At 40.9% G+C, this 20,833-nt stretch overlaps 9 protein-coding genes across 9 annotated transcripts; 4 read left to right on the top strand and 5 right to left on the bottom strand.

Moving 5' to 3' along the window:
* Positions 1 to 34: 34 nt before the first annotated feature.
* IZH3_3 (inc metabolism membrane protein) lies at positions 35 to 915 on the top strand (the record flags this gene model as incomplete). The annotated part of the gene is made up of 4 exons (XM_064824442.1): positions 35 to 140; positions 220 to 232; positions 307 to 380; positions 437 to 915. 4 exons carry the CDS (start codon positions 35 to 37, stop codon positions 913 to 915), a joined length of 672 nt encoding a protein of 223 aa, XP_064677378.1.
* A 96-nt stretch (positions 916 to 1,011) lies between these two features.
* On the bottom strand, positions 1,012 to 2,613 carry SPT3 (Transcription initiation protein spt3; the record flags this gene model as incomplete). Its single annotated transcript, XM_064824441.1, has 4 exons — positions 1,012 to 1,056; positions 1,109 to 1,652; positions 1,733 to 1,829; positions 1,893 to 2,613. 4 exons carry the CDS (start codon positions 2,611 to 2,613, stop codon positions 1,012 to 1,014), a joined length of 1,407 nt encoding a protein of 468 aa, XP_064677377.1.
* Positions 2,614 to 4,192: 1,579 nt separating this feature from the next.
* ATC70_005143 (uncharacterized protein) lies at positions 4,193 to 4,981 on the bottom strand (the record flags this gene model as incomplete). Its single annotated transcript, XM_064824440.1, has 4 exons — positions 4,193 to 4,357; positions 4,421 to 4,556; positions 4,611 to 4,788; positions 4,855 to 4,981. The coding sequence occupies 4 exons, from the start codon at positions 4,979 to 4,981 to the stop codon at positions 4,193 to 4,195; spliced, it is 606 nt and encodes a 201-aa protein (XP_064677376.1).
* Positions 4,982 to 5,189: 208 nt separating this feature from the next.
* Positions 5,190 to 6,669, top strand: ATC70_005142 (uncharacterized protein; the record flags this gene model as incomplete). Its single annotated transcript, XM_064824439.1, has 4 exons — positions 5,190 to 5,583; positions 5,666 to 5,936; positions 5,999 to 6,158; positions 6,229 to 6,669. 4 exons carry the CDS (start codon positions 5,190 to 5,192, stop codon positions 6,667 to 6,669), a joined length of 1,266 nt encoding a protein of 421 aa, XP_064677375.1.
* Positions 6,670 to 7,060: 391 nt separating this feature from the next.
* Positions 7,061 to 9,969, top strand: ATC70_005141 (uncharacterized protein; the record flags this gene model as incomplete). Its single annotated transcript, XM_064824438.1, has 6 exons — positions 7,061 to 7,271; positions 7,377 to 7,556; positions 7,614 to 7,926; positions 8,020 to 8,529; positions 8,585 to 9,113; positions 9,175 to 9,969. The coding sequence occupies 6 exons, from the start codon at positions 7,061 to 7,063 to the stop codon at positions 9,967 to 9,969; spliced, it is 2,538 nt and encodes an 845-aa protein (XP_064677374.1).
* Positions 9,970 to 10,245: 276 nt separating this feature from the next.
* On the bottom strand, positions 10,246 to 12,990 carry ATC70_005140 (uncharacterized protein; the record flags this gene model as incomplete). The annotated part of the gene is made up of 6 exons (XM_064824437.1): positions 10,246 to 10,369; positions 10,423 to 11,303; positions 11,356 to 11,526; positions 11,582 to 11,674; positions 11,740 to 12,632; positions 12,693 to 12,990. 6 exons carry the CDS (start codon positions 12,988 to 12,990, stop codon positions 10,246 to 10,248), a joined length of 2,460 nt encoding a protein of 819 aa, XP_064677373.1.
* Positions 12,991 to 14,348: 1,358 nt separating this feature from the next.
* On the bottom strand, positions 14,349 to 15,127 carry ATC70_005139 (uncharacterized protein; the record flags this gene model as incomplete). Its single annotated transcript, XM_064824436.1, has 4 exons — positions 14,349 to 14,501; positions 14,565 to 14,825; positions 14,886 to 15,069; positions 15,120 to 15,127. 4 exons carry the CDS (start codon positions 15,125 to 15,127, stop codon positions 14,349 to 14,351), a joined length of 606 nt encoding a protein of 201 aa, XP_064677372.1.
* A 554-nt stretch (positions 15,128 to 15,681) lies between these two features.
* Positions 15,682 to 17,051, top strand: ATC70_005138 (uncharacterized protein; the record flags this gene model as incomplete). The annotated part of the gene is made up of 6 exons (XM_064824435.1): positions 15,682 to 15,858; positions 15,916 to 16,233; positions 16,289 to 16,456; positions 16,506 to 16,658; positions 16,720 to 16,857; positions 16,911 to 17,051. The coding sequence occupies 6 exons, from the start codon at positions 15,682 to 15,684 to the stop codon at positions 17,049 to 17,051; spliced, it is 1,095 nt and encodes a 364-aa protein (XP_064677371.1).
* Positions 17,052 to 19,073: 2,022 nt separating this feature from the next.
* ANP1_1 (Mannan polymerase II complex anp1 subunit) lies at positions 19,074 to 20,833 on the bottom strand (the record flags this gene model as incomplete). Its single annotated transcript, XM_064824434.1, has 5 exons — positions 19,074 to 19,748; positions 19,817 to 20,310; positions 20,368 to 20,487; positions 20,550 to 20,702; positions 20,764 to 20,833. 5 exons carry the CDS (start codon positions 20,831 to 20,833, stop codon positions 19,074 to 19,076), a joined length of 1,512 nt encoding a protein of 503 aa, XP_064677370.1.

Below are 20,833 nucleotides of genomic sequence, written 5' to 3'. Positions count from 1 at the left end.
ATCTTTTATAAAACAATATATAAAAACGTACATTATGCCCGTCGCTAAGGTTTCTCCCTCCATGCTCTCTTGCGATTTTGCCTACTTGGCTGCAGAGGCCAAACGTATGGAAAAGAATGGCGCTGAATGGCTTCATCTTGGTAAAGTCCATATTTCATGTTGGCCTCTTTCGTGTTTTCAAAATAGAAACTGACACTTTTTGCTCTTTCCTAATTATAGATGTTATGGATGGGTAAAAAAAAAAAAAAAAAAAAAGCACTACATTGTCACTGGTTTTATCAGCCATTGTATTAACCTGTCATTTAGTCATTTTGTTCCTAATCTTACTTGGGGTGCTCCTATCATCTCTGCCATTCGTCCTCATACCGAAGCCTATTTTGGTAAAGTAGACTCGAGGCGTCTTGAATAAGAGCCTGTTACTGATGAGACTCTTTAGATTGCCACATGATGGTTTCAAACCCTGCTCAATGGGTGGATGATATTGCTAAGGCTGGTGGACAAATGTACACTTTCCATATCGAAGCTACCAAGGAACCACTGGCCTTGATCAAGCAAATTCATGCAGCCGGTATGCAAGCTGGTGTCGCTATCAAGCCCAATACTCCCATCGAATCTGTTTTGGGTGAAGTTGCTGAAAACTGTGATATGATTTTGGTCATGACAGTCGAACCTGGTTTCGGTGGCCAAAGATTCATGGCTCAATGTATGCCCAAGGTGGAGGCATTGCGTCGTAAATATCCCAAATTAGACATTGAGGTTGATGGTGGCCTTTCTCTCGAGACCATTGATGCCTCTGCTGATGCTGGTGCTAATGTCATTGTTGCCGGTACTGGTATCTTCAAGGCCGAGAAGCCTGATGAGGTTATCTCCACTTTCAAGGAAAAGGTCAACAAGGCACAAGAAAAGTTTGCATAAATGACATGTTTTTTTTTTTTGTCGTCTAGGGCATGTATTTTTAAATTAAAGCATGATGTACTTTTTTTTCATATGATACATTGGAGAGGGGTTTATTTAGTTCTTGGGAGATACAGGGCGATAATACATGGTAGTTACATACTGAAAACAGAGTTAGCCGTGCGCACATGTGCCTCGAGTACCGCAGACTCACCTTTTTACGATATCTCGATGTTGTTGCTAATGCCATAACATTGTCTTTGATGGAGCAAGCGTACAAGTGGTTGAGGGTAACATGGTTGGGCTCGTGCAAAACTGAATTGTCTTCCTCACTGACAGTATGTGAGTTCAGCAAAACTTTCTCTAGATGAGGCGGCAATCCAGGTGGCTGCGGTTGCTTCTTTTCCCATTCCAACAGAGTTTTTCTCTGCTGCTGTAGTTCCTCGTCGTCCTTTTGGTCGTTGTTTGACATGACAGATGCCAATTGCAATAATTCAGGGGGAATCACGTTGGAGTATTTCTTGTTCTCGACCATTGATAGGGACCCTGATGACGATACGGTCGATAAATCGTTATCTCCAAATTCGTCATTGTTCTCTTCATCGTCTTCGTCCAACACTTGCAAGTAGTTGACTAGGTTTCCATCAGGATCCGTTGCTGTTTCCATATCGTTCGAGCATTTCCATTCATCGTCCACAATAAACTTGAGGCGGTGAGTGCCAGGTGGTAAGTCCAATACTGCACTGAAGTCATGCGTGCTATAGCCAAGCTGCTGTTACTCATCTCTTTCTATGGCAGTGATGATGATCCATCTCAATATATATATATATATATATACCTTTTTACCAATTTGATCTTGTGTTTCCAGCCATTAAACGTTCCGGTTATATAGACATTGTTACCACCCTGTGTCCATGTAATGATCGTTGGTACACCTAATCCAGTCGTCATTAATCATATGCTGCCGCTACCTTGTTTCAATCTACATGTAACCCTACCCTGATTTGTTGTCGGTGTTGTTGTTTTTGTAGCTGCAGCTGTTGCTGTTGAGGCATTTGATGCTGCTTGTGTGCTGTTTGTTGGCGACGTTTGTTGAGTATTGCTAATGCTGTTTGCTGCCGTGTTTGAGCTTGTCGATGTAATGATATTTGTCAAATCTTCATCGTTTTCAGAGTCACGTGTGACACTCATGCCGCGTGTACGATAATAAGGACCACTGATGGATGCACGGTGATGTGAGGACGAGGTGGAGGATGATAAGGATCCGTACCAAGGACTGGCTGCCCCAGTACTGGATACCCAGCCTGATTTGGTATTAGACACTGGCACAGCTTTTGAAGGTGTATTGGCTACTTCTTCAGGCTCTTTGTCTCCCTCTTTCATTGTATCGATATCCTCTTGAATAGATGGTTCTTTGGGAGACCAATGATGCGTAGTGGGTGGTATTGGCTCAGGCTCTGATACTGTATGAATAGGCTCTGTCACTGAAAACTCAAATGACTGCGGCTGCTTTGTGATAGAGGTTGTGGAGGATGATGTCGATGTGGAATTAGAGGTCGGCTTTGGGTTGTTGGAAGTTGTACTACTACTGCTTGCTCGTCTCTCTCTTTGTGGTGGTTGATCTTGCTTTGTATTGCCTTGTCCTTGTGCTTGCTGTTCTTTCTGTTGTTGATATGAAGCAACCACGTTATTTCCTTCTGTCGAGTTCGTATTACCCATTGACTATTTGATAAAATTAAAAAAAAAAGGAAAAAGAGAAAAAAGAAATGAATAGGGTATATTTTGATAAAGCCCGATTTATAGGGTTTTGGGATTATTGGTGATGGCACCAATCAATTAAATCAGATTGGCATGTTTCAACACTGGATATGCAATCATGATACGCTTTTACAGATGTACGTTTTGCTTCAGCTTTGTCTTGTAGAACTCTCAAATGTGGGCCATACAATGCAATCAATTGTTCATATTTCCAGGTGCTTCAACTAGTTATCACTGATGTCGCATTGAAAAGCTTCATAGCATGATATCAAGCGTTGCAGCTTCTCAGAATCAAAACAGTGAGCAGCTTTATAAAGCGATGTTATGCAAGTATCAAAAAGCGCTTTATTGCATGCAATGGCAGTAGATCGTATCGAAGGTACACATTGCAATACCAGTTATTGTTCCAAGTGCTTATTAAAGCACACATGCTTTTACGCTTTGGGCGGTTCTCTCTAGCTCTAGAGCTTCGTTGAGCACTCATCTGCGATGCGGGGACTCGTGGTGTCGGTCGCTTCCACTCATTTTATCAAAATACTGTAAGCTTTACTCAATATCCTACGAATGCAGAGCTCTCCATCTTACAATACCATGGAAGAAGCCTCCAAGCTTATAGATTTGACTCTTCTGTGATATTCCACATCTATATCAATGGGAGCAAATCATGTCTGGGCAGATAGCATAATGGGGTTATCCTTGACTACTGAAATATATGCAATTCACTGCAAAATATGGATACCTTTGGACCGTGTTTTCTCGTGTTAGAAGCCCTTTTAAACGTCCAGAACTACACCAAAGAGTTGCTCTCATCCAGCACTTACTTGCTAGCATCTTTGCTCAGTTTTTCTGGGATCGTCGAAAATCGCCTCCAGACCATGAGGGATACCTCATAAAAATCATCAAAAATCAAACGATCGCTTTTTTGACCTCCAAAATGAAGACTTTTACTATAGTACATATGCAATCAAAATGTTCTTGTCGATCCAAAGCAACCCCTGAAACATTGCTTGTGAGGGCTTTTATATGTGAGATTTCGACATACTGGCAGAAAACCTCATTTTAATTTTTCGTGAATTACTCAATAAATTTATTCGAAATATCTTTTACAATTAGTACCATTGGATGCACCTTGAAAAGTGCCCCAAGAAAGCTTAAGGGAGCATGAGATAATCACCACACTTCACATAGTCGAATCCTGCAAAATAAATCAATTGAGTCGATTTTGCGCAGAATCCGTCCAATCTTGAGAATGTGGACATCGGGGATTCAATTGAATTTTGATGGCTGCTGACAAGAGCCATACCCTCATTTTGAAAGTAATTGATACTTTTGAAAGTTCATTGCGTATTGAAAAAGTGCTATCCGCTAGTCTCTTGTTTTCATCATGCAATTTTATATCCAATAACACCAATGATCCTGCCATACTATCCTTTTGTTAACGCGCTTTATAAGCATTTAGTAGGGAGTATAAATTACAAATCATGTCTTTCATTTATTCAGTCAGTATGAAACACAAAAGGTCTATTCAATCCTTCCAACTCTAGTGCTTTAGGTAAGCAGGATTCTGTTCAAACACCTTGTTTAAGATATCGATCAACCTTAAAAGTGCTTCCAGCCAGCCTCGCATCAATGCTAAAGATGCTTCATTCTGCACGCCAATGTTTTCGTAAAAGTCTTTTCTCCAAGGACAAGCGTTCATGGCAAGCTACAATATCAATCATGGGTCAGCTTCGTTTGTCGTTTGATCTTTTTTTTTTTTTTGCCATACATTAAAAATCGGGCGAACAATAAAACTATGATGAGGTCTCAGCGTTGTGTCATACGCCAAGGAGAATGAAACAGTTAGCTCTTCGCCTGGATTGTTTATGCTATGCATGAGTGATTGCGCTGTAAAGTCAAGGCCTCTACATTACCGTACATCAGCTGCTGACCCTATCAGATGTTTGCACTGCGCATACCTTTTTAACCAAAGCAGTGCCTCTGTTGCCAAGCGTCTCTTCAAGTGTGCTTCTTTGGCCATCAACAGTTCCAATGTATTGTATTCCAATGGACTTTCCAAGAAGCGAGCCCTGATTTTCTTGACATTGTTGCTCATGTCGTTTTGAACCACGCTGAATGCACTGCTTCCAAACAGGTCTAATATTGCATTTGCAAAGCACCAAGTTAATTAAATATCTCTCTTCACCAATAACAAACACTTGCCAAACATGTTGATCATGCCATCGGTGGCTTCAAGAAACTGAGCTGTATCAATGCCATCACTTCCAACATGTACATCTGTGTATGAGCGTGTAATCACTTTTTGAAATGCGGTTTGTTCTTCAGTCATTTATTTTATGCAGCCCAACAAACGAAAAGGAAAAAAAAAAGGAAAAGTTTTCCGGGTAAAATAGAACATCCTTTGAAGGGAAACTCATGCCAACACGTGATGATCGTCATGGAGACAGAGTATCTAATCCCAATAGATGGTTTAAAGTTCTGCACGCTAATTCCTCTCTTTCTTTTCTTCTTTCACTTTAACCACATCACATCACACCATGTCCAATTATACAACACGCATTGAGGAATCGCCACCACCTTTTCCAGCAAACGACGATCCAGAAGACATTGGATACACATCCACATTCTGGATTGGCCTCGGTGTATCCGTCATTACAAACCTCATTCAAGCATTTGCGCTATCATTTCAACGAAAATCACATCTCTTGAATGATCTCTTACCTCGTGAACTACGACGAAGTGCATACAAACGGCCCATGTGGTTATTTGCATTCCTCTCTTTTCTGTTTGCAAATACCGTTGGATCCATCTTCTCCATCGGATACCTGCCCATTGTCATTCTAGCGCCCATCGGAGCCATGAATCTTGCCTTTAACGCATTTGCCGCAAATATTGTGTTGGATGACCCGCTATCAAAGCAAAGCATTCTGGGTAAGTCTCTGATTTGTTTGTTTGTATTATGTGTGTGTGTGTGTGTGTGTGTGTGTGTGTGTATGCTGATGACTATTATCAGGAACTGCATTTATTGCGTTAGGCGCATTGTTAGTGGGATTCTTTGGTGTGATACCCGAGCCAAATCATAGCTTGAGTGATTTGATCCAACTCTACAAAAAGTCAGGCTTTATCATTTATTTTACTATTCTGGAAACTATCATTGCTGCATTGATGCTTGTAACACATTACCTGGAATACCGTTGTGTTCAAATCGAACTCAAGGAGGAAATGGAGCATAAGAAGATACATGGCTATCCATTGACAGATTTGAAGCGTTGGATTGGAATTAGGTAATAAGCTTGAATGGCTACTCCAAGAGTGGAAAATCCCCACTCACCAAAAAGACATCTAGTTATGGCATTCTGTCGGGCAATGTGAGCAGCCAAAGCATGCTCTTTGCAAAAAGCGGAATAGAACTCATTATTATATCCATTACATCGCAAGAGAATCAGTTGCAGTATCCCTTGACATGGTTCTTGCTGGTCATGATGATTTTGACAGGTGGACTCCAGGTAAAAGCATGATACAAGAAAGACTGGATGTGTAACACAAGTGCATTTTAATCTTATTACTTTACCACAGCTATTCTACTTGAATAAGGGTCTGCGCTTATGCGACACCATGGTCCTGATCCCGCTGTCGTTTTGCGCATTCAATGTCTCGTGCCTGTTCAATGGACTCGTCTATTACAATCAATGGCATCGATTTGAGGTTTGGCAGTTGATGAACGTCATTTTTGGCGTGATTGTCACTGTGTTTGGCGTGTTGCTACTGTCATGGCAGCAGGAGCACAAGTCGGGAGCCGATGAGATTGGTACATTGCTTTCAGAGACAGACCGCTTAGCAGCGGCGGTGGATGAAGATGGCTTTGACGAAGAACAAATCGTTTACACAGAAGAAGACTATGACGATGAAGATGCTGATCAGGATTATGCATTGAATCATTCCCAAGTAAACTTGCTGGTCAAGAAGAAGAAAAACAAGCATTTGGCCGACAACACGAACGGTAGCATCCATCTCTAAGCGAATAAATTTTTTTTTTTGCCATGTGTATATATATATATATACAACATCCCCAATGGCAAGTGACGTGAATACGGAAATGTCTCAATTTATAGTACAGTGATGTATAAATTGCAATTTGGTCCCAGCAGCAGACCTGTGTGGGCTATATTTCTATGAGTTTTTTTCCCTTTTTCTTTTCCTTTTTCTTTTTTTCTAAAAAATATCTTTTTTTTAAACCTTTTTTTGCTATTTCTCTTCACATCTCAACCGAACAAGGGTTAAAGGAATTCCAAAGAATCACTAACAAAAAGGTAACTATGACGCTCAGACAGACAAAAGAGCATCAATTGAAGCGAGACACATGTGTAGAACTTTTTTTTTATCGCCTGAAAAAATCAAAAATACAAAAATGACTTCACACGAAACACGCTCATCACACACAACAAGGAATAAAGGTTCTGCTTCTGACCAAAACGACCTCAAGAAACTCAAGTCTAAATATTCTGCAAAGCTACCCACCCTCAAAGTTCTATTCTCTGACTGGTCAGACGACGACCTCTTATTTGTATTGGAAGAAGCAAACGGTGACCTGGATTTAACCATAGACAGAATTAGTGAAGGTAAGGTGCTTGGTGTGTGTGTGTATGAGAGAGAGAGAGAGAGAGAGAGTGCGTGAGAGCAAAACAGTCAAGTCTAAACATGCTACATCCATAAAAAAAAAAAAGGACACGCTAATCAATGGGGCGAAGTAAAGACTAAAAAGTCAAAGAAAGAAGCACAAAAAGCAAAGGCTGCAACCACAGGTGTCTCTCCACACCAACAACAAAGTACCATCACTCCATACCGTGATAGCAAAACCACACAACAGAGAACATATAACGACAGAGCTCCTCGACCCGGAAAAGGTAAAACGAAAACATGTGCTGTTTGGTCATATATTAATCACACATTTCATTGTACAGCAGCACCATCTAATACACGTACACGTACACCAAAGACAAATCATGTCCAGCCCGTATCCTGGGACAATCAACCCAAGTCAACCCATCATGAAGTAACCTCTGGCTCTTGGGCATCCATCGCATCCTCAAAGCAACAACAAGACGACACGAACGATGATGGTTGGAACAACTCCAACGGCAATAATAATGACTCCTCTGCCGCCGCTGCCGCCGCTGCCGCTGCCACTGATGATTGGGCCCCTGCCCCAACTACTTCCTCTAATGATGATAATGCTAATGATGATCAACCAAAGACTTGGGCAAGTCTTCTCAAGTAAGTTGTTATAAATGTGTATATGTGTGTGTGTATTGCAAGGGTAGACATTAATTTTTTTTTTTTTTTGTTACTCCCTAAAATCGTAATTAGGTCAAAGCCTAAAGTCGAAGAACCTGTGCCTACATCCAACGAAAACAACAATACCTCCAATACTACCTCCAACGAATGGGAAGCTCCCGCATCGACGTCAGATGCTTGGAATGCTCCTACAACATCATCTACAAGCGGCTGGGATGCCCCTAATGAACCTTCCGTTGATGAATGGTCTACCCCTGTTCACGAATCTACTCCTGTTGCCGACTCTACTGTCCCTGCTACTACTACTACTACTACCACCACCACCACATCTACCAACGTTGAGGAGCAAGAAGAACCATCCGATCACAAGGAACAAGTTGAAGCCGAAAGCCCAGAGAAGCAAGATGACAGTGCTGCTGTCAATGCTCCTGCTACCACTACTGAATCAAATACCATAAGCGGACGTCTTCTCAACCAAGAAGAGCCCGTTGTGTTACCAACCAGCTCATCTGCTGCCATTTCATCTTTGGATGTCAAGTTTGGTTCATTGAATGTCGATGATGAGCCTGCTGTCGAAGAAACGTAAGTGTCAAATGTTGCTGAAATTCGCGCTTTTCATGCTAAACAATTCATTTAGTGTCAAGGAAACCACTGTTGCCACCGCTGCTGTCGAAGAGCCCGTTGCACAGACCAATTCCGTTCCCGAAACTACTGCCACTACCACTTCATCCGCTCCCACAGCCTCTGCTGCTACTCCCACAACCACGAATGCTGCTCCTGCCACCATCAACAATGACACCTTTGGTCAAGCTTCTTACCTCAAGCAACAACAAGAACCCGCTTACCAACAACCTGCCACTGCTGCTGTGCCTCAGCAACAGCAACAAGCTCAACAGCAACAAGCTGCCCAACAAGCCCCTCAACAGCAGCAACAATCTCAAATTCCTCAACAACAACAACAGCAACAACCTCAAATCCCTCAACAACACCAAGTGCCTCAACAGCAACAACAGCAGCAATTTGGCATGGATCATCTCACTTCTGCTTACAGCTCGTACTTGCCTAACCAACCTCCTACCGGTGTCTCTGGTTTCGGTATGAACCCTATGGGTAGTTTGCCTGATTATGGAATTTACGGTACTGAAGCACAAAGAGCTGCTGCCATGGTAATGTACACACGAGTGTTTTATTAGTTTGTGTGTTAATCATAGAGTGTCTATTTTGTAGGGTTACTACGATCCTACCGCTTTCAGTCACTCACCTTCTGTCACTTCTGCCAGTGCTTACCAAAGTCGCGACAAGTACAGCCAAGATGCTGGTCTCCACGGCCAATCTGCTCAAAACCAAAGTATGCCTCAGCAACAAATGTATCCTACCAACCTCCCTTACTATCAATATTACTACATGCCCAACCAATTCAATGCCTACCAACAATCTGCCTATGGTCAGCCTTTCATGAACAAGAGTATGTACCCCAACATGTACCAACAGCAACAGCAACAACCTGGTAAGCCATCTGCTACCTCTGCTGCTACCGGTGCTAGTGCATCTCCCTATGGAAGTGCTGCCTCTCCTTATGGCCAGCAATCTCAGCTCTACAACCATCAATACGATGATTTACAGCAATTGGGTATGGGTCTGAATGATTATCAAAAGAGCATGTACGGCAACACTGCTCAACCTCAATTGCAAGGATTCTTGGGTGGTTTGAACGGCCAACAACAACAACCTCAACAGCAATCATCCCAAGGCCAAAACCAAAAGAGCGAGATTAGAAGCACTGCCAACGCTACTGCTACTACTCCTCAACAACAACAACAAGCACCTCAACAAGTGCCTCAAACACAACAGCCTCAGCAACCTCAGCAACAGCCCTACGCTGCTGGTGCCAACTACTTTGGTCAACCTCAAATGTTCTCCTATGGCCAATATCCTCAACAACACCACCAATTCCAACAACAAATGCCTCCTCAACAACAATCTCAACAACCTACTCGTCAACAACAATATTGGAATCAATAAGTCTCCCCCCCTTTTTTTTTGCTTTGTTTTGTATCATCATCATCATCTCTCTATCTCACCTTCAAATGATTGATTTTGTCCTTGTATTTATCACGTAAAAAAAAAAAAAAAAAAAAAAAAAAAAGATACTTTTTTTTTTTTTTTTTTTTTTTTTTGCCTTGCCTTACCTCACCTCACTCTCTCTTACTCACACACGTATCGTATACAAAATTCCATTTATCCCTTGTTCACATTAAAGTAGAAATAAATTTGCTTTCATAAATAAGATTATGTTTATTAGATGGGAGTAGGCACCACTTGTTCTTCCACAACGGTGGTGGTTGTAGTGGCTGTAGTAGTAAATGTGGTTTTTGTAATAGTTGTTGGTATTCTGTCGTGGATTTCTGTACGGCACAGGGGACTAGATGCGTCGCGTTAGAGTACACATTCATGCATTGCATCAGAACAGCTTACCATAATGTCAGCACTTTGGCACAACGACCTCCAATACCATCGTGTTTGCATGGCATCAGTATCGTGTTTTTCGGCTCAGAAAAGCAAATCGTACATAGAGGTCCATCCCAGTCATAGTCTTCCTCCTCCTCCTCCTCTTCTTCCACTTCAGTCGTACTATCAGAGTCGGGTGATGCTTGCTGTAATACTTCATCTGCCCCCACACGAGGCCGAAGTGGTGGTTTGTTCATGGGCTGGTACGATTTTCCATGTGATGTAACGCCTCGCTTCTTAACCCAACGCATCACTCGTTTCTCAAAGTCGTCATCCAGCACGCCAGCTTCATTGATGCCTCTGAATTTAGCTGTTGTAGGAGGAGGATACATCCATGCTTTCTCTCCAAAGTTGACAAGCGCTTGTTGATGTGTGGTTAAACTGATGGCAGGGTAGAGGCCTAAGCCTTTGGCTGGCTTTTTGCTGTTACGCTTTGAAGAATGTTCTATTAGACGCGGTGAGGATGTAGATGTCGTCAGCGTGGGTGAGGATGGGGAATTGGCGGTTTTTGGCGAGGAATTGCTGAGGCTGTGTAGTGTCGATGTAGTTGCAGTGGATTCGCTGAGGTTAGAGGATGAGGTTTCTGAGCTCTTGCGGTTCTGCTGTTGTTGGTGCTGATGTTGCGAAACTTGTTGTCGATGGTGTTTTTTTCTGTTGGGATGCTCAAACTCTACTGTAAGGCCAAGATCGCATCCATTGATGTAATATGAACAGAATCCATTGTCGAGATCGAGAAAACTTCCTATCACATCACCCGCTTGACATCGAATCTTGACTTTGCTTTGGGGATAAACAGCTGAGCCATCTGCCCAAACAGCCGTTCTATAGGTATCAAATGCAAATCCATTCTAGGACGTTGTATCAGTACATAATCAGCATGCCATCACGTATTGAGCTTACGCAATCATCGCCCACGCCGTAGCCTTCTTCTGGAGAGAACCTGCATCTGCTTGTGGCCCAACCGATTTGCATAATGCCGTTGCTTAGCAACAGTGTCTCATAGTACCATTTCTCTCTTTTCACGCAGGCAGTAGCTCTGACGGATTCAAAATGAGGTCTATCATTTCGAAGCTATATCAAATCTATGAGTGGCAGGCCCAGTTTAAGAGGGCTTGTCATTGCTTACTTCGAGTCCGTTGCCTCCAATTTTGAGGTGTGGTGTGGAATCAAATGGATTCATGATCACCTTGAGATTGGCTAAGTCCCATGGACAAGTAATCTAAGCAAATCTAGTTTAGTAAAATGCTAATAGTGCCATTTCATATTTTTAAAAAAAAAACCTGCCTTTTTTCCATCAATAAAGACATGGTCTAATGCCCATCTTGCGCATAAGCCTAACTGCACGTACTTTGCCCATTCTTCACGCAATGGACCTTTTGGAGGAATAAATCTCGAGTCAAAACTATTGAGATTAGAAAATGCTGGCACTTGATCTTCTGAAGCTGCGTTTGTTACTGTTGTGGTTGATGCGATGCCAGTAGAAGACATACTGGTGAGTGAAGATAACGTCAGTGATGTCAATGGTTGCGGGGATATGAGTTTTGGTTCATCTTCTGCCATCGCTAAAGCAAAAATACGTTCATTTGCAATTTCACATTCTCTGACAACTGACAGCAGCACATGTCGAATATTAAAATCGTGAGCGAGAATGATGTTTTTGACAGTGCCTGTTAGCGCAAACTTTTCAAGAGCCAGTAATGAAAATATGCGAACCATCAAATCTTCTTCTGGATCAGATATCGATTTCATCAACATGTCGCCTACATCTTGATGCCAAAGAGAGAGACACATTTCTCCCGCAAATTTCTCGGCTAGCAGAGACCAGAGAATAGCTGCATTAAGTCGTAGCTTTGTCTGCTCTGCGTTTTGAACAGTTGCCATGATGGTAGATGTTGTAGGCGGGTTGGTGGTGTTGTGAAATATTTGATTGCGAAGTGCTTCTCTTTTGCTAGCTGATCTTTCGATTTTGTATCGTCCCGATATCAGTGAAATCATGCGCTGAATACGGCCAGGTTTCTTGTTTAGTTTGGAAATAATGACCGGCGAAACTGAAGTCATGGTATCTCTTGAAGGTAATGCTGCTCGATCAATGATATGGCTAAGAAATGCCATTGCTACTGGGCTGTCAGGATCAAGATTACAGGTGATTGTTGCGATAAATGCGAGGTAACCTGGGCCTAAAGCATATATCGTGTGAATAACTGGCTCTATGTAAAACATCGCTGCTGACTATATACCTTCATATGCTAATGTAAATAAGGTATCTAATGCCTGCACCATATGCCTCTCTCTATCGTAGAAATCTGTCTGACTTTGATCTGAAGAATGTATCTGGTGATTCACTACACTGGAATTTGCAGTGGATCTCGATCTTCTAGTGTCATTGGAGCTTCTTTGAAATCCATCTATAGCATCTTGTTCTTCAAATTCCTGTACATGATTTTGTGCAATTGCTAAAATCCGCTTCCATGAACTTTCTACCATGCGTCCTGCTTGATCACTGACAGGCTTGAAAGCCAAATCAATATTTGGCATTTTAAACTTTTTTATGTCGAATAAAAGGGTTATAGTATCAAGAATGAATATATGATGTAAAAAGATGAAAAAGGAATATATCCTGATTGTAATGCATCCTTCAGCAAATTAAACAAGAGGTGGAACGAGGAAAAAAAAAACATATGAAGAAAACAAACAATTTGTCTCTCGATCATGGAGATTTCCCCCCGTCTAAAATCGAATTTGCAGCGAAAACAAGGCGATGTAACAAAAAAAAAAAAAAAAAATAGCCAAACAGACCTTCAGCTTAGCTGAATTATTGAATCAAGTATAGAACGAATTGACGCTTGTTGGTCACAAAGCATGTCAGACCATGTGTACAATGCAGGGGCATTTAATGAGAAAATAACCATAAATTGCTCTTTCAAAACACTTGAATCAAGGGATCATTTACCATGAATTCTTGAGAAAATAAATGTAAACAGATAAGCTGGAGTAAGGCGTTTCAAGAGATAGCATCAGCTTTGCGAATTGACGTGTTAATGAGCAGTGTACAATTCAAGAGCGTATTCATGGCAAATTCATTACTGGAAACTGCAATTTTGTGCAATTTTGATGTTTGGGTTAGAAGCGTAGAATGGAAGCACTGGCAAAAACCAAAAGACGGCGGCCATGCAAGGAAACATTAAGCATAGTAAAGCCAAATATTTCAAATAGAAACACGATTGGTAGCATTGGTGTACACTGAGCACGCACACAAACGGGAATATAATGGTTCAGAGCACTTTTTTTTTTTTTTTTTTTTTTACTATACTTGCTTTGGATCAGCCTTGGTCTAATAGGTTGACAGGTGATGGTACTGCCATAGGGTTCATTGAATTGATTAGATAAGTTGAGTAGCATGCATTTTGTTGCTCTCCAAAGTGTTCTATTGTATCCGATCAATCCTATTTGGGGGATTCATTGTACTTTCTGATTGTAGAATGAGTGCCTGCAGATCTTTAAAGACAACAATTCCCTTATTATATAAGCTTCCAATTAGTACAACCCCCGGATCTTACTGCACTTTTGCGTTGATTACAAATCAATACCTAAATGTATCAATGTCCAGACTATCGTTGTTATTCTGACAGGCAGCTCAGTCCTAGCAATGTAAAATCTGATGCTAGCGTTAACGCCATACATGTCATGCAGGGCAGCTCTAACTATAGTCAATTGCAGAACAACTTTCGCCTCAAGATGCAAGCCTTTTTAATTGTATCATGCGTTATCAACTCTAATTCAATTGGTCCAGATGACAATAGGTGAATTATTAAAATCGTCCAGCGACAAATCAACATGTTAACAAATATACAGGTAGTAAAGGGATATTATTCCCGAAATCTAGTTTATTGTATCTATGCAAAGGTAATGCTATCATCTTTTAAAGTCAAACTGAACTTTTTATCGAAGCTCTTCTTCAAATCTGATTTACCGGATTTCTTGTATTTGGGGTGCTTTTCGATCAATTCAATTGTCTTTTTACGAACATCCTTTAATGCCAATGATTTCTATGAGAAGCATGTGCTTGACATTAGGCCGCTTAGTATATACAAACAAACACAACTACTTACGCCTCCCTTCAAAATGTGCTTCAATGCGTTTTGCAAGTTCTTTGATTCGTCCTTGTCCAGCTCATCAGCACTCCATTCCGACAGGCTACTGCTGCTCTTTGACTTTTTAGATTTAGACTTTTCTTCTTCCTCTTTGTTAGTTTCGGCCTTTCTCTTCTTTTCATTCAATTGATCCACAATAGACATAGGTTTGGTGGTAGAGATAGCAGCCTTCTTGGGCTCTGGCTTGCTTTTGACAGGTGCGGCAGCAGCAGGAGCATTCTAATACAACAGAGACATTAGCCAAGCTGTTCCTGAATGACAAGCACAAAATGATCTCACCTTATTTTGATAGATGTGCTTTTGGAATTTCTCTGCCTCGGTCATACAAGAATTATGTGATTGATAAGATGTTCCTTGAAAAGTAGTTGAGCAATCGATACAGGTAAAAGTTGCATAACAACGATTGCCATGTTGATTCAACTTGGGTTTCTTGACGACATCGCCACAACCATCACATTGAAAACTATTAAACTTTAGCAAAGATATCATCATGCTTAAGGGAAATTGACTCACCTAACCATATTGAATCAAGCTTACAGAAAAAAAGTATTCAAAAGAAAAAAAAACTATAGAATTGTCAATATTCTCTATATTCATGTCAATGTTTAAGCCACCCTATCATTGCTGCCTTAGTGATGCGAAAACTGGTCACCTACTTTTGGTACCTGGATTTGCATAATGGATTGCATTTGCCTAGATGTTGATTAAGAGAATGGATAGAAGCGAAATAGCATCTATATTTATCTGCTGCTAGCACATTGAAGTATCTCAAAAGGTAGTTTTTGCAATGTCTTCATGTGTTTACAAGTGTAAAAGTGTTTCGATCAGTCTATGACCTTAGTTGAGACTCACATTGGCGCAATATCACATACCGTGTACCTTGCGAGCAGATTGGTATTGCCTGCTCTACTACCAAGTTGTTTAGTAACTAAGGATACAAGCTATAAGTAAAATGCCTCTCTAGAGACACATTGATTTTCATGTTAGGACATGTCATCGGCAGTTTAATGCAAGCTTGATCAAAAAAAAGCTTGAAATGTGTCACATTGCCGACCTTCTTGTCCTGGTGCTTCATATGAACTCACTCGAAAATAAGTTTACACTCCAGTTTCAAAAGCTATGGTCGAATAGGCTATCCGATTCGATCAACTGCCTCGCTGTGGGAAAGCCGTTTCTTGAAGAGCTCAGTGAAGAAAACGATATTCTCATTGGCACAACAGCAGGACGCGTTCTTATTCTGAATCAAACAAAGGTAGACCATTTCTGCAACTAAGCAACTTGCATTAAAGAACCTAACAAAACATGTCAGCCTGTAGAAGGCCTATTAGAAACGAAAGGAGGATCTATTCAATCTATCTTATTGCACGATTTGACTGGGTTTGGTGCACTGGATCTTGCTGTGGGAGATTGCGATGGCATAGTTACTCTATTTTCTCGACAACAGATTCTGAGCAAACGAGATTTAGGATCTGCAATTACAAATTTGAATATACACAGCGACTTGGCAGGTGGATGTGAGATTATTGCAGGCGATATCAATGGATCCTTGACCAGCTTTCAGCAGCATGATGCATTATGGAAGATCAATATAGCAGAAGAATCCGCTAAACTAGCAACATTGGGTGTGGTAAAGACTAGACGAGCCCTGAAAGAATTCGTTTTTGATCTTAATTAATTAATAGACAGGACGCAAATCACCTTCAATTCGATGTACACTTTCAACTGTTTTAAAAGATAGATTCGGGATGGACATGGCGTGTCTTTTAGTGTGTGATGGCTGGCCATTAGTGCATTTTATACAGAATGGAGAGAGAGTACTATCAATCAGATCGCCAAGCGTCATTCATTCGGTAGGTGCTTTATGGATTGATGGTATTCCTTACTAAGAAATGTACTTAGCTGTGTGCTGGAAACTTTTTAAATTCAAAAGATTTGCGACGATTCAAGGTCAACCAACACAATAAGAAAGGCACCGAATCACACAAACTAGATTACCAGCAAGTGCTGATGGCTGGAAAAGATGGGTGTGTGTACATCATGGTAGATTTTGAGGTATACTCTAGCCATATAACAAACGATACTGCAAGATACTCATCCCGGTTCAATGTTTTAGATATTCCAATGGTTCAAAGTTGGATTTTGTTTGGAAAAGATTATACGATTTCGTCCTTCTGCATTAGATGAGAATGAAACAGATATGATCATTTGTACCGGTCATTCAAACGAGGTATTGATTTACCAGAATGGAGAGGTAAAGTCTGGTCTGATTATAATGAATGCGTACTTATCTCATGACGCTGATAGCAAATATGTCATATTCGCACATCAGATTGGCCACATGCAGTTACCTTGGGCGACATCAATGCGGACGGGCAAGACGAATTGGTGCTGGGGCTTTTGGATCAAACTATTGAAGTTTATGAATGGGACATTAATAAAAGTTAAGAATGACCCTATATCTACTCGTATAGCCTTTCAATGTTCAAGTTGTTTTGTTTGGTATGAAACAGTAAAGCTAAATCGACCAGTGGCGGAATAAACATGATAAAGCAATACTTGGACTTGAAGTGAAGCAAGGGAAAAGTCAAAAGAAGGAGGGGGTAGTGCTTAATGCCGGCCAAGATGTACGTATCCTAGGCTGACAAACAACGAGACTGTAATTGGATTCTTGTTTGGAAGAGTTGCTGTTGAGAAACGGATGGTTTTTGAAATAAGCACTCTTTGAGAAAAGGCTTCATGTCAAACGTATCGATACTTGTTAATTGTAAACAATTACGAGTAATAGATTAATAGTTGAGGTGTTGCAAAACGCTGTATCTAAATCCACTTGATAACAAGGTGATTCATTGTGGTTTGGCAAAGTGTCAAAGCTATGCTGCGCATTTTATCAAGAATGGGAAATTGCTTTTTCACGTCCTATGTTGATGCTAAAGCCTTGGTATTAAGACTATTGTATGCCCGTTTGAAGGAGCTGCTAAGCATATAATTATGAGATAAACCTCCCCCCCAAAAAAAGTATTTGGGCTAAGCAATTGCCCTTTCAATTCTATGATCCCCATTTAATCAGTATCGCAATCCTTTATTATCATCAACAGAAAGGTATTTGGGCCAGCCAGCAGCAGCGACACCAGCCAAAAATAATTCAAACTCGGCTTTTTTTTTCTGTTCAAGATTGGACAGATTCTATCCTTTTTCGACTTCTTTAATTTATTTAGGAGATTCGACTATATAAGTTGTAATGATCACCCTACGCTTCCTAATACATTCTTAAAGTACTTTTCAAGGCGCTTCCAATGGTGCTAACTGTAATAAGTGTTTTGGCTGAAATTATTGAGCAATTTAATAAAATTTGAAATGATGTTTTTAGCGAAAATAACCATATTTTGCATATGAAAGCCTCATAAAAGTGTTTCAGAGGTTGCTTTGGATCGAGAGAAACATTTTGATTTTATATATACCATAGTAAAAGTCTTTATTTTCAAGGTGAAAAATGCAATCGTTTGATTTTCGATGAAAAACATGAGGGGTACCTCATGCTTTTTGGTCGATTTTTGTCCATGTTTTTTTGATCCTCAAAAAGTTGAGCAAAGGTGTCAGGAAGCAAGTGCTAGATGAGAGTAATTTTTTGGTGCTATTCAGACATTCTAAAATGGCCTTGAAAGCGAGAAAACGCAGCTCAAATGCGCTCAGGACTTGCTGTATTATACACACTCTTGACTAAAAAGGGATAATACCTGTATGATACTGGCCCGTATATGAAGTAGCTACGTGTATATGGATGTAGAGCACCACATACGAATCAGACCCACAGATAATATGAAGGGTTTCCATGTGTAAGTGGAGGGTCAAAATGAAAGTAGTAGTGTTTTGATAAGATACACAAGGGCAATCGGTAGGGCGAGCTGCCGCTGCGCAGGTTGGTTCTCTACCTTCGCCTCGCCTCGGTGAGAACCATCCAAAGTATAATCATTCGTATACTATTAATGAATTGTTTGATGTTTCTTGCGCCAAATGCTTGACCCAAGCCAAATAGGTAGTAATCAACAGGTAAAAACCCCATAAACCCTGTATTTTTTTGGTCGACCAAGAGGGTTTTATCTACACGTCCAATGGCTCAATATAACCAAATTAATGCAATCACTAAGAAAAGGATTTTCAAGAATTTACAGAGCAAAATCTCCAATGATTTGAAAGAAAATGTCACTTTGATCTCTTGAAGTTTTGGTGTCTGATAACCTCATCGTATTGAAAGCATAACCCAAAGCAACCACAGTCCAACCACAATCCAAAATGTATGTAGCGTAAGACTCATGATTTTATTGAGATGTCAAAAGCATTATATATAATGTTACAGATTGTTATTAAATATGACATAGAAAATATAGGAATATGCGTAAATTGGGGATAAAGAGAGAAACAAAAAAGTATGATATGAATTACAAGATGAAAGAATTGATTACAAGATGATTACTCTTTGTAAATACCAGCTTCCTCATCCCGCTTAATTTGTTCCTTATCAACAACATAGGTATCCTTGTAAGCCAACACCATGCCTTTGTTGAAGAGCTCGTCCATTTCCTCCAAGGAGCGACCTCTGGTCTCTGGTAAGAAAACATACACAAACACACCCATGATAACAGCCATAGAACCAAAGAAGAAATAAGTTCCATAGGTGATGTTGGTAATCATGATAGGCGTAACTTTTGCAATGGTGGCATTCATGGCCCAATTGAAAGCAGTTGTCAAAGATAGAGCCATGGCACGGATACGAGTAGGATAGATTTCAGAGCACACCACCCAAACAATGGGACCGTAAGAGAATTCGTATCCAATTGCAAAGACGTAGATGCAGACCATAGCCACAATGCCCTTGGCTCCAACTTGAGTTCCTGCAGCAGCAGAGATCTTTCCATCATTATCCCTCTCGATACCCAAAATCATACCACCACAAATGTAGAATGCGATCATCATAATTACTGAACCAATCATCAATGTACGTCTACGGCCCAGCTTGGTGTCAACCATGAAGAATGAAATGAACACAAAGGCGACCTTGACAATACCATATACACCCGTTGCCAGAATTTCAGTTTCGTTGCTATCGAGACCGGTTGATTTGAAGATTTCTGGCGCATAATAATTCTAGCAAAATATATATATATATATACATGAGATCCTTGTTTGCCTTGTGAATGTTGCCCTCTACTTACAATGGCGTTGGTACCAGTCCACTGTTGGAAGATTTGAAGCATGATGCCAATGAACAATCTATGCAGGTTGCTGCGTTGAAACAATTCAGACCACTTTCCTGACTTGGATTCTCTCTCAAATGCGGCGGCTGCGCTGATTTCTTGAAGCTCTTCGATAATTTCGGGATGGTCTTCAGGCAAATCACGAAGTCGGATCAAGTTCTTTTTGACATCTTCATCACGGCCCTTGAGAGCAAGCCATCTCAATGACTCGGGGCAGAAAGACATACCGACAAACAAGATGGCGCCTGGAGCAAGTTGAATACCAAGAGGAACACGCCACTGAGCATGGCCAGTGGGGATATTACGTAAACAGCCATAATCAATCCAGTAAGACACCATAATACCCAACACAATTAAGAATTGCCAAAGTGTACCTAAACGACCTCTCAGCTTACGAGGAGCGATTTCAGCGATATACATGGGCACCAACATGGAACATGCACCAATACCAACTATACACAATCAATGAATCGTCTGTCAAATAGCATATCGACATGTGGAATACGTACAACCACCAAAGAAACGGCCAGCCATCATGGTGGGAAGGTTTTGAGCAGCGACTTGCATGACTGAGCCAACGATAAAGACGAGTGTACTGAGAACGATAGACCATTTACGGCCAAAAGGATCTATGGTCGTATGTATGTCAGTCAAATGAATTTTATAGGAGTAAACAAGGAGTTGAACCTACCAGCCATGAAATTGATTAACAAGGCACCAGCGCAACAGCCAGCTTGTAAAACCGAGACAATGTCACCTTTCATATGAGCAATAGTGCCAGGATCACCTTGAATACCAAAGAAAGTCGAGAAAGTAGGCATGGCAAGCACACCAGAAACGACGCCTAATGAAACAGTGAGATCAATTGTCATGTTGTAAAAAAGGTTTTCAAATGGATCGCATACCAATATCATAACCGAACAGAAAACCACCAATACAGGAGACTGTAGTAGCAATGAACGAAAGATGTTTCAT

This window comes from Mucor velutinosus (assembly GCF_035048745.1).
Source record: "Mucor velutinosus strain NIH1002 chromosome Unknown tig00001542, whole genome shotgun sequence".
NCBI classification, from domain to species: domain Eukaryota; kingdom Fungi; phylum Mucoromycota; class Mucoromycetes; order Mucorales; family Mucoraceae; genus Mucor; species Mucor velutinosus.
Note: the sequence above shows the minus strand (reverse complement) of the source record. Positions and strands in the feature narration are given on the sequence as shown.